At 41.1% G+C, this 13,460-nt stretch overlaps 1 protein-coding gene across 4 annotated transcripts in view; it reads right to left on the minus strand.

Moving 5' to 3' along the window:
• Positions 1–13,460, minus strand: part of DENND1A (DENN domain containing 1A) — a 1,535,852-nt gene that overhangs the window by 875,101 nt on the left and 647,291 nt on the right. For all 4 annotated transcript variants that reach the window (XM_077478826.1, XM_077478827.1, XM_077478824.1 and 1 more), the window contains exon 9: positions 3,702–3,812. In XM_077478826.1, coding sequence (XP_077334952.1) covers positions 3,702–3,812 — 111 coding nt within the window. The remainder of the gene's footprint in view (positions 1–3,701; positions 3,813–13,460) is intronic.

The raw sequence follows: 13,460 nt of genomic DNA on the forward strand, positions 1-13,460 counted from the left end.
TAAAAACTCTTGAATCCCTCAATAAAGCCAATACTGATTCCCAATTAGCTCAACAACTTTCTAGAGCCCGCTCGGATCTCAGACTTTTGCTCATAGACCAAAGTGATAAATATATACGTTCCCTGCGTATGTCCTTTTATGCCTCAGGGAATAGAGCGGGCAAATTTCTAGCTCAAAGGCTTAGGGGCATTAGGACGAAATCTAAAATACCATATCTCTTAGGATCTCCAGACAACAGAAAATTAATTAATCCACAGGAGATAGCAGAATCATTTGCCGAATATTATGCGGCACTTTATAATCTAGATAGAGACCCAAACACCCCCAACCCTACCGACGATGCTATTCAATCGTTCCTGGCCAAAATTCGGTTGCCAAAGCTCACGGAGGAGCAGTTAACTCTCCTCAACTCCCCAATAACGAGGTCTGAGATTGAAAAAGTCATCGGCACGCTCCCATTAGGAAAGTCTCCGGGTCCGGATGGCCTGTCAAATGACTATTATAAGGTTTTTGGTGAGCAGTTGTCCCCGACGCTCGAACAGGTATTTGCAGCAGCAGTGTCCTCCGCCTCCTTCCCCAGGGAGATGCTTAAAGCATATGTTGTCACGATCCCGAAGCCGGGGAAGGAGCCTACAACTCCGGCCAATTTTAGGCCGATATCTTTACTTAATACCGATGTTAAGGTCTATGCAAAAATTTTAGCGCTCAGATTGCTCCGGATACTTCCATCCATCATTAACCCTGATCAATCGGGCTTCACTGCGGGCAGGCAGGCCTCGGATGCTACCAGACGGGTCATCAACGTGGTCCAGTATGCAAGGGCCTGTCGGACGCCTTCTCTGCTCCTATCTTTGGATGCGGAGAAGGCGTTCGACAGGATCCACTGGGGGTACATGAAGCGGGTTTTGATGCAGTTTGGCTTCTCGGGACCTATACTGTCGGCAGTCCTTGCCCTGTATTCTTCCCCCTGCGCACAGGTTTACACATCTAATATGTTGTCATCAGTTTTTGATATATCGAATGGAACGAGACAGGGGTGTCCACTGTCCCCCTCCATCTTCAACCTCCTCATTGAGCCACTGGCGGAGAGGGTGAGATCCGACCCCTCCATCACTGGCTTTAAAGTCCAGGGCAGGGAGCACGTGCTGAATTTATTTGCAGATGACATTATCCTATTTTTAACCACCCCAGCCATCTCTCTTAGACAGGTACATCAGACCCTGAAGGAGTTTGGAGATATCTCCTTTTATAAGGTTAATTCAACTAAATCCTTAATCCTGGGTCTAGACATTCCCCCCCCCTTAGAGACCGCATTGAAACAGGAATTCCCTTATAGCTGGTGCAAGGAACACATTACCTACCTGGGTATCAAAGTAACGAAAGAACTGAAACAACTAGCCCCTTCTAATTTCTCCTCCTTGTTGACAAAACTTAAAACTGAAACCGCTCAACTGAATAAAACTGAACTGACCTGGACAGGTCGGCTAGCTACCTTTAAAATGATTATCCTGCCACAGATTTTGTACATGTTTCGAACCCTTCCGATCCCCCTAGGGGAGGTTCATTTTGGTCCCTTTAATGCACTACTCAAACAGTTCATTTGGAGAGGCAAAAAACCGAGATGTGCCAAATCACTACTGGTAAAGCATAGACAGGCGGGAGGAATGGGACTGGTGGACCTCCGGGATTACTATAGGGCCTCACTTCTTACACAACTCAAACACTGGTTTAGTCCTTCCTGCGAAAATCCTTGGGTAGCACTGGAGAAGGCCCTATGCCCGACAGATGACCTAAAACTATTGCTTTTCTTAGACACTTTGAAACCTCACCCTGTGCATACCCTTCCTCTTACTGTCCGGGCCTCCTTGATGGCCTGGAGAACTCTTCTGAAACTTGCTTCGGAGGGTCGGGAAATTCTGGAACTACCTGTACCGTTGGAGGTGGTTTCTTATATAGTTCCCAACCTTTCCATGGTTAAATGGCATAACAAAGGAATTAAATTTATTGCTGACTTATACACTGACTCAGGTCCTATTAAATTTGATATGCTTCAGAAACAGTATGGTCTTCCCCCGGCAGACAGATATACCCACTACCGAGTGATACATTGCTTGGGTTCCATAAAATCACGCCAAGTGCTTGTTCCTAAGGCGGCCTGGAAGTTCTACAACTCCAGTTTCCTAGCTAGAGGTGGAATTTCCCTTTTTTATAATCTGTACCAAAACAAGTTAGAATTTATTAAATCCCGCCCCTACCAATTGTGGGAACGGGATATGAATACTTCCTTTACGCTTCAGCAATGGAAAGAAGCTTTCCGAGCTATCTATACATCTTCCAAGTCCGTTAACCACTGGGAACTGTCTCAAAAGATCGCCCTCAGATGGTATCTTACCCCCTACAAAATATCTAAGTTTGGTGGTGGAGAGTCCCCGTTGTGCTGGAGGGGGTGCGGAGACATTGGGAATTTATACCACGTGTTTTGGAGCTGTAGGAGCCTGACGAGCTTCTGGAATTCCTTGTTCCGCGTTGTCTCCAGCGTATCGGGGATCATAACTAGACCTAACCCCTCCCTAGCTATACTGAATATAGGTATAAACAACTTCCCCTTGGAATCTAGAGTAGTGATAACACACATTCTTTTGGTGGCCCGTACATTGATAGCGAAATATTGGAAATCCGACTGTGCCCCGAAAGTATCCGAAGTCCTGGTTACTACCCAAACCCACTGTACATATGAAACCTTAATTGCTAGCAGGCAGGGAAATAGAATGAGGATGGTTAGTAGATGGCAAGTGTGGTCAGATTGGTACAAACCTGCTTGACCCTACTAAGGGATACTAAGTGATACTAATTGATAAAGATGTACTGTTTAGGGAGGATCACTTGACCCTGGACCCTTTACCCCCCCCTTACCCCCCCTTTTTATTCTTCTCTTTCTCTTTTACCCCGTTTCCTCTCCCTCCCTCCTTTCCCCTTACCTTCACTGTGACTATCCACGACCATATATCATACCAGAGAGAATAGTACTTATTATCGAGAAAAACATTGGAAAGCATGATATATAGTATATGATAGCGTATAAATGAGGTTCTGATATCATATTTGTGCTATACCAATCGATATGTGTACTTTTTTCAATTTAAAAGAATTGTACATTTTCTTGCCAACACTACTATTGGTCATATTCATTTGTTTGAGCTTTTTTTTTTATTCATTCTTTCCTGTATATGTTATATGAAAAATCTCAATAAAAAATAATTGGAAAAAAAAAAAAAAAACAGAATATGTATAAAATGTACTGTAAGCGCCATTCACAGGTATGGGTATGAAAGCTAATAGACCCCCGACCCCCCCCCCCCCTCACACATATATATATATATATATATATATATATATATATATATGCACACATACACACACACACACACACACACACACACACACACACACACACACACACACACACACACACACACACACACACACACACACACACACACACACACACACACCCCTCAGAAAAATCACAAAAAAACTGCTCACTGATTAATTACCATTCACATTATTCATTACTGTAGTCATTACCTAGGTATCCCTGTTTTTAAGTCAGTGCCTGCATATAATCCCTAGACATAGTTAGAAATAGTAATGGCACAAGATGTTCTCAAAGTATTGCTTAGTAGAACACATAGTTAACTCACCGTGCTGAGTTTGCTGCAACAAATAAGGATCCTGCGTTCATACAGCATACTGGCATATAGGTGCAGCATATTATTCACATCTACGGCCACAAAATATTCTGTCAGATTCCTCTGTAAACACGAAGAAAAAACATAGATTCTGATATTAGCACCGACAGGCACAAGATTCACGTATATATAGTATTGACTATTGAATCGGTCCCAGTATTCATAAGTATTGTAGGTTTGTTTTGGGGGTCATATAGACAGACTTTAAAAACATTGCCCCAGCAGCATGAACACAAATTTCCCTATAGGCAGCAGGTACAGTATGGGTGAATGGTTCTAGCTGCAGTACAGAGACAGAAAAAGTCAGTAAGTGAATAAACCAATTAATAAAAACTGATGAGCAGCACTCAATGGGTTAAATCCAAACAGTGCGATATGAACAGTGCGCTTGAATCATAAAATCAATGATTTATTAAAGAATAGAATTGGACAAAGTCATAAAACAGCCGAGCTGAGCCGAGGACAGAGCTGTCAGGCGTGCCTGGATGACAGCAGCACCAGCCGGAGATATGAAAAGGAAGGGGAAACTTGTGAGCCAGCATGGAATGCAAGCTGTCCATTGCCATGACTACACATTTTGTGCGCATGTGATAAAGCGCTGCTCATCAGTTTCTCTTACCCATGCTACATTCTCCTTAATGATTCAAGCAGCTGCACTGGGTTCTGAGCCACAATCTACAGATTTAAGTTGGTCAAACCACATTATAGGATCCAACAGTTTTGATAGCGCTCCAGGTTTTATGTATTTTTTACCCAATAAACCAATTTTCACCTTAATGTGAAATATTAATACGGAGGATGTGGTAGTACAGCTGGCTTTGTTGCCCGGTGATAATAGAAGACATGTCTACAATTCCACAGATAATCAGTAAGATGTTATTTATCACAAGTATAGCATACATCTTTCTACTAATGTGAGGAATATGCACTGCTTTATTTTTTCCCAATATTTAAATTTACAACCAACCTTTTGTGGTGTTTTTTTTGTTTTTATTTCTGCCCTGCTGCAATCACACTCATTTTTAGACATATTTTTATTTTTAAAACAGGTTGAGCTTTTCTCTTGACAATGATTTCCCTGGGTCAAGAGGGGAAATTTCTTCCAACTCCATCCATAAAAAAAATGATAAAGAGACAGCTTGAATCTATTAAACAGAATATGTTTGTACACAATCTTTAAATTTTATACAGGCTATATGCCTAACCCTTACATTGAAAATGTCAGGCATTCTGTCAAGCTCTATATGACAACACTGTACTTTATGATGAATATCTATCTGTATGAAATACTCTTGTTATGACTCGGTACACAATATATATTTACAGTATACCACAAACAGGTGCCCATGTATGGATGAGACCAAGAAGGCAAAGGCGCAGGCAATTCAAACATTTAACCGATTTGGTCATGAACTGGGAGAACAACATCTGTCTAGAGATACAATTTCTAAGCCTAGTTTCGGGACTGTACATACTTAAACAGAAATAGTCATATGACTACTGAATTAATGCACCGCGTCTCCCAACCTTGATGTCTGATATCTGTGCTGATATCTAACGGTATAAAAAATTGTCAGCCCTCACAACAGCCTGAAAGTCATCAAATTTAAGATTTAAGGCAAAACTAACTTTTTTTTGTTTTTTTTTGCAAACTCTCTGAATTTGCAAGTTAAAATTGTGCATGAATGCTCTAGAATCTGGTTATCAGCACTGGAGGGAGGTAACGAAGGTGGTGCTACCATCTGAGGGAAGTGGCGTATCTTTCTTTGCCAGGAGTCTGGTATCTAATAAGATAGTTGCATCCCTACTCAAATTCTCTCTCTACTGCTCTTTTATAAGATACTTGGTTTTGAACATAGTTACATAGTTAGGTTGAAAAAAAGGCACAAGTCGATCTAGTTCAACCAAAAAAAATAAATACATAAAATAATAATAATAATACAATCCCATATACACAAACCTATTCCCACAGTAGATCCAGAGGAAGGCAAAAAATCCCAGCAAAGCATGCTCTAATTTACTACTGCAGGGGAAAAAATTCCTTCCTGATCCCCCGAGATGCAATCGGATTTTCCCAGGATCAACTTACCTATAAATGTTAGTACCCAGTTATATTCTGTACATTTAGGAAAGAATCCACACCTTTTTAAAAAAACAATCTACTCAGCTTGCCAGAACCACCTCTGGAGGGAGTCTAGTCCACATTTTCACAGCTATTACTGTGAAGAAACCTTTCTGTATTTGGAAATTAAACCTTATTTTCCTCTAGGCGTAATGAGTGCCCCTCATCCTCTGCAATGACCTTAAAGTAAATAACTCAACACCAAGTTCACTATATGGACCACTTATGTATTTGTACATGTTGATCATATCTCCCCTTAATCTCTGCACTTTCTCCAGTTCCCCGATATCCTTTTTGAGAACTGATGCCCAAAACTTAACTGCATTTTCCAGGTGAGGTCTTACTAATGGTTTGTAGAGGGGCAAAATGATATCTCTCTCTCTGGAGTCCATATCTCTCCCCTAATACAAGAAAGGACTTTGCTCGCTTTGGAAACCGCAACTTGGCATTGCATGCTATTATTAAGCTTATGATCTACCAAAAGCCCCAGATCCTTCTCCATTATGGATTCCCCAGTTATATTTGCCCTAGCATGTATGATGCATGCATATGCTTAGCCCCCAAGTGCATAACTTTACATTTATAAACATTAACCCTCATTTACCACATATTTGCCCAATTAAACAGTGCACTGAGGTTGGTTTGTAAGTTGGAGACATATTGTAAGGACGTTGTTCCACAGCATGGCTTGGTGTCATCTGCAAACACTGAAATTGTACTTTTAATCCCAGACCCTATATCATTTATAAAGTTATTAAAAAGTAAGGGTCACAACACGGAACCTTGGGGTACACCACTGATGACCTTAGACCATTCAGAGTAAGAATCATTAACTGTTAATCTCTGAATTCTGTCTTTTAGCCAGTTGTCTATCTATTTACAGCCTGATCTTTCCAAGCCTGTAGATTTTACCTTACATATTAGCCATGTGTGGGGAACTGTTTCAAACGCTTATGCAAAATCCAAGTATACTATGTCCACAGCCACCCCTCTGCCCAAGGTTTTACTTACAGTACCTCCTCAAAGTAAATCAGGTTTATTTGACAATGTCTGTCTTTCATGAATCCATGTTGTTAGGCAACACTGTAGCCATATGATTTTTTTTTTTCACACAGATAGAGCTTTCTTTTGGTGTTATTTAATCACCACTGGGTTTTGATTTTTTTTGCTAAACGTTTAGAAAAAAAAAAAAAAAAAAGTTTGAAAAATAAAAATAAATAATAAAAAAATGTTTTTTATATATATATATATATATATATATATATATATATATATATATATATATATATATATATACACACACACACACACACATACATACAGTCATACAGTGGATATAAAGTCTACACACCCCTGTTAAAATGTCAGGTTGGTCTTTTTTTCAATTATTTTGCAAAAAATAAAATAAAACCCCCAGTGGTGATTAACCACTTAAGGACCGCTGCATGTCAATGTACGTCGGCACAATGGCACCGACAGACACAAGCACGTACATGTACGTGCTTGCCTTCCAGCGGGTGGGGGGTCCGATCGGACCCCCTCCCGCTGGCTGTAGCAGTCCGTTTCGCTTCAGGAGCGATCCGGGATGAGGGGATGGTCGTTGGTTTCTGGCCATCCCCTCTCGATCGCTCCTGGTAAACACAGTGTAGTTTAAACACAGGCAGGGAGGAAGTGATGTCATTCTCCTTGGGGCGTTCTTTTTGACCGGACTGCGAGGAGAACACATAGTAAGTGTGCACCAACACTACACTGACATGTAGGCACACAAATCACCCTTTTTGCCAGTGTCACTAAGCGATCGTTTTTTTGATCGCTGCATTAGTGTCACTGGTGCCGCTAGGTAGCTATTTTTTTTTTATGTTCACCGCCAGGTTTTTATAGTGTTAGGTACCCCCATATACTACCTAATAAAGATTTTAACCCCCTGATTGCCCCTAGAGTTAACCCTTTCACCAGTGATCACCGTATAAGTGTCACTGGTGACGCTGGTTAGCCAGTTAGTTATTTAGATCCCCGTCAGGTTTTTATATAGCGTCAGGAACCCCCATATACTACCTAATAAAGATTTTAACCCCGATTGCCCCTAGTTAACCCTTTCACCAGTCATCACCGTATAAGTGTTACGGGTGACTCTGGTTAGTTAGTTTACTTTTTATAGCATCAGGGCACCCACCATTTATTACCCAATAAAGGTTTAACCCCCTGATCACCCGGCGGGTCATATCAATTAGGTTCTGATTGATTGATCTGATCAGATCTATACTAGCGTCCTCAGCAGTTTAGGGTTCCAAAAAAACGCATTGTTAGCGGGATCAGCCCAGATACCTGCTAACACCTGCGTTTTGCCCCTCCGCCCAGCCCACCCAAGTGCAATATCGATTGATCACTGTCACTTACAAAACACTAAACACATAACTGCAGCGTTCGCGGAGTCAGGCCTGATCGCTAACAGTTTTTTTTGGTAGCGTTTTATATTTAAATCCTGAAGGTGGTGCTTGGTTTTCGGGGTCCCGTACACGGCTAGGCTTCCAAAAAGTCCCCCACATGTGGTATCCCCGTACTCAGGAGAAGCAGCAGAATTTATTTTGGGGTGTAATTTCACTTATGCCCATAGCATGTGTGAGCAATATATCATTTAGTGACAACTTTGTGCAAAAAAAAAAGTTTGTAATATTCTCGCAACTTGTGGCAAAATATAAAATATTTCATGGACTCAACATGCCTCTCAGTAAATAGCTTGGGGTGTCTACTTTCCAAAATGGGGTTATTTGGGGGGGGGGGGGGTTGTGCTATCTTGGCATTTTATGGCCTTTGAAACTGTGTTAGGTAGTGAGGAGTGAAATCAAAAATTTGCACCCTTAGAAATCCTGAAGGCAGTGATTGGTTTTCGGGGTGCCGTACGCAGCTAGACTCCCAAAAAGTCCCACATATGTGGTATCCCCGTACTCAGGAGAAGCAGCAGAATATATTTTGGGGTGCAATTCCACATATAACTATGGCATGTGTGAGCAATATATCATTTAGTAACAACTTTTTGTTAACTTTTTTTTTGTGTCATTATTCAATCACTTGGGATAAAAAAAAAAAATATTCAATGGGCTCAACATGCCACTCAGCAATTTCCTTGGGGTGTCTACTTTACAAAATGGGGTCATTTGGGCAGGGGGGGGGGGGGTGTTTGTACTGCCCTGCCATTTTAGCACCTCAAGAAATTAGATAGGCAGTCATAAATTAAAAGCTGTGTAAATTCAAGAAAATATACTCTAGTTTGTAGACGCTATAACTTTTGTGCAAACCAATAAATATACGCTTATTGACATTTTTTTTACTAAAGACATGTGGCTGAATACATTTTGGCCTAAATGTATGACTAAAATTTAGTTTATTCGATTTTTCTTATAACAAAAAGTAGAGTTTGAGTATAACATTGCATGACCGCGCAATTACCAGTTAAAGCAGTGCAGTGCGATATTGTAAAAAGACCTCTGGTCCTTAGGCTGACAATTGGTCCGGGTGGTTAAATACAGAAAAAGAAAGCTATGTCTCAAAAAATGAAAACATGCAATTTGGGTACAGTGTTGAATGACTGCGTAATTGTCATTCAAAGTATAACCGTGCTGAAAGTTGGCCTGGACAGGAAGGGGATGAAAGTGCCCAGTATTGAGGTGGTTAACACAGGAAACTCAGCAAGGCTGATATTGTATGAGGGTACAGAGGAGAGCACTGAATTCTCAAAGAATCAACAGGTATATTTTGCACTTCTGCAACTTTATTGTACAAAATAAGTTTGATAGGACGAGGGCAATGAAAAAGCATGTATTACAGAAGAGAGATGCAGCATCTCTTTTGCAACAAATGCTTTCTTAGACTGTACACGTCAGGCATGCACAGTGCACAAGCTCAGCATGTCTTGGGTGGGAAAATGCATGTGCAAAGAAGTTATGTCATCTGCGGTCAGCCACTCAAGATGGTCATAGGTGTCCTACCAGGACGACGACTGGGTAAAGGTGCCAGTGACAACAAAGGAGTTAGCGGATGCTGCACCGCTTTAGGGATGGTAGGTGCAAGTTCCAAAGTTAGTCTGGTTGAAAAAAGACACAAGTCCATCCAGTTCAACCAACAGCAGGAAAAATAAATGTTTTACAATCCTATATACATAAAGCTATACTCACAGTTGTTTCAGAAGGCAAAAACCACCCTAGCAAAGCATGACCCAAATTGCTACAGCAGGGGAAAAAATGCCTACCTGATCCCGCAAGAGACAATCAGATATTCCCTGGATCAACTGTACCTATAAATATCAGTATTCAGTTATATTATGTAGATTTAGGAAAGAATCCAGGACTTTTTTAAAGCAATCTACTGAGCTGGACAGATCCACCACTTGAGGGAGTGATTTATATCGGTCTTAATAATCAGATATAATAAAACACTTTCACTTACAAATTTTATAGAGAAAAGAAAGGCAAACAAGAAGTCCATTACTAACCACTTTGCATCCAGGCCAATTCTGACATTTCTCTCCTACATGTAAAATTCCTAATTTTTTTGCTAGAAAATTACATAGAACCCCCAAACATTATATATATGTTTTTTTTTAGCAAAGACCCTAGAGAATACAATGGCGCTCGTCGCAACTTTTTATCTCGCACGGTATTTGTGCAGCAATTTTTCAAACACATTTTTTTCAGAAAAAAAACAGTAAAGTTAGCCCAATTTTTTTGCATAATGTGAAAAAGGAGGATACGCCGAGTAAATAGATACCCAACATGTTACGCTTCAAATGGCGCCAAACTTTGACGCTAGTGGAATGGCGCCAAACTTTGGTATTTAAAAATCCCCATAGGCGACGCTTAAATTTTTTTTACTGGTTACATATTTTAGATTACAGAGGAGGTCTAGGGCTAGAATTATTGCTCTCGCTCTAACGTTTGCGGCGATACCTCACATGTGTGGTTTGAACACCGTTTTCATATGTGGGTGGGACTTACGTATGCGTTCGCTTCTGTGTGCGAGCTCACGGGGACAGGGGCGCTTTAAAATTATTATTTTTTTTGTATTGTTAATTTTATTTTTATTTTTTTTAGTTTTACACTTTAAAAAAAAATAAAAAATGTATGACTTTTATTCCTATTACAAGGAATGTAAACATCCCTTGTAATAGGAATATGGCATGATCGGACATATTTACAGTGAGATATGGGGTCAATAAGACCCCATGTCTCACCTCTAGGCTGGGAAGAATAAAAAAAAAAAAAAAAAAAAAAAAACGATCTTTGCTTCCTAGCCAGATCGGCGCCGTTAATTTGAATACAGAGGTCAGGCGTGACGTCATAACATCCTGCCCGGCCTCCGAACATGGGGACGATCTGGTCCGCTGGAAATCTCTATGGTAACTTGCTGGGGCCGGCGGATCCTGTGACCGACTTACCAATGGAAACGGTGAGTTGGTACAAGCACCGGAGGGCGGCGGGAGGGAGGGGCCCTCCCGCCGCCTGTAAGAACGATCAAGCGGCGGAACAGCCGCTATGATCGTTCTTATGGTGCAGGGAATCGCCAGCTGAAAACTGCAATATCTGAATGATGTCTGTGGCCTCAGGCATCATTTAGATATAACCACTGAAAGCCCATGACGTCAATAGACGTAGTATGGGCGCCAAGTGGCTAAACTTTACATGCATACACTCTGTGTAAAAAAATTGAAGCAGCCTTCAAAATTTCCACCACCCTGCTTGCATTTGGCGAGTGGAAATAAGCTGAGGAAGAGTGTGTGCCCTAAGTCATTTCCCGGTGATTGGCCAGGAAACTGTGAGGGAGGGAGAGGAGAGTTGACTTAATTACACAGAGTGGAACTTCTTCTGTGACACAGCTTGGAACTGAAACTCCAGGCCGCTGTCAAACTCCCGCCTCATGAACCAGCACCTATGATAGACAGCACACTGATCCAATGCCAGCAAATTTAAGTAGTTTGATGTCTATCCTAGCCTGTCCAGGAGGCAGGACTTTGACATCGGCCGGTGTTTCAGATCCAAGCTACGCCACAGCGCGATTCCGAACTGTGGCTGCATTGAGGGCACTGATAGGCTGCATCGAGGGCACTGATAGGCTGCATTGATGGGCACTGATGAGGTTGCACTGATATACTGCACTGATAAAGTGGTTTTTAATATTTATTTTTGTACCTTAAAGTGGTTGTAAACCCTCCCCCACAACTTTGTCCCATGTAAATCAGCATATAAAACCCTAATGAACACCGCTTGTAGATATCTCCTTACGTGCGTAGTATTGTTGTAATCCTTTTTGTTCTTTAGAATGAAGTCACTGAGCATGCCCAGATCTCCCCTGATTTACGGCACACTCTCTATGCCTTATCTATCTGTTATCAGGACTTCCTACGGCACACTACTGCAATCCCATGAGACTGCAGAATCATTCAGAGCTTCCTCCTACACACCATGTGACATGACATGCAGTGTAAACTTGGCCATTACTGCAGTCTTATTAGCTGAAGCTGATAAGACTGACAAAGGGAAACATTAGACATTGGAACAAGTAAATACTTTGAAATTTTGAGCTCTGGTTGAAGCATATGTGGCAAATCTTGCACTACGGCAAAAGTAAACAAAGAAACAAGATATACCTTGGTTATCCTGCTCCATCATGGTCTCTGCTAATCACAAACTTAGTGGCAGACAGGTGTCCCAAAATATACTGTCCATGCTTTTTTGGAGAACCACAAAAAAAAATTAAGAACAGTATTTTCCAAGAGATGGTGGTGTCATGGATACATGCTGGAATTAGAATATAGCTATTGATTATAGCGGTGGGTGTTGCTTCTACAAATTCTTAAGAAGTTTTCTGTTGGATATACAATGCCATGGTGACCTTTATGGGATAAATTGCAATCATCACTATGTGCTGACATTTAAGCCTTTGTTACGACACAGGTTAACACAAGTGCATTCAGTTCAACCAATAGCTATTGGTTATCCTTTATGTTTTATTTGGGCCTAGGGAAATAACACAGCTGTGCTGTCAGTAAATGGATAGTGGTTCTATATATACTGTATCTCCAAATTTGTTGGAGAAACTGAAAAACAGGAAGCCAATATCTCAGTAATGCAGTTTCCTTCACTGTCAGGACACTTTTGGAAACTAGCAGAAACTGTGTCAGAGCCACAACAAAATCAAATGTCAAATGACTTCGTGATGGTATTTGATGCTTTGCTTCCATTAACAAGGTCACCAAACTAAGGTTGCTTTTTTTTTGTGGGCTGCATGGTGATTTAGGTGATGGTGATTTAGGAGGTACTAATAAGTTCTTAGTTCACTTTTCTCTGGAATGCATGTAGTTTGTATAACTTTTCATAATGTGCATAAGCTCCCTCTGGATGCAGACGTTGTCTCGAACAAACCAAAAGCATGTTGGTGGGCTATAAGACTACTTGAACTACAGAATTTGTGCATGTGTTAGAAAATATAGTCAGTGTGCTAATGCGGATCACAGCATATGTCCCTGCTGGATATGCTACTCTACACAAATGTTCATGCACGGGAGGAGTTGAGAAAGGCAAACACTGGTCTGGTAC

Source organism: Lithobates pipiens, unplaced genomic scaffold (genome assembly GCF_037356315.1).
Source record: "Lithobates pipiens isolate NorthernLeopardFrog02 unplaced genomic scaffold, aLitPip1_a1.2 Scaffold_1, whole genome shotgun sequence".
Taxonomy (NCBI): domain Eukaryota; kingdom Metazoa; phylum Chordata; class Amphibia; order Anura; family Ranidae; genus Lithobates; species Lithobates pipiens.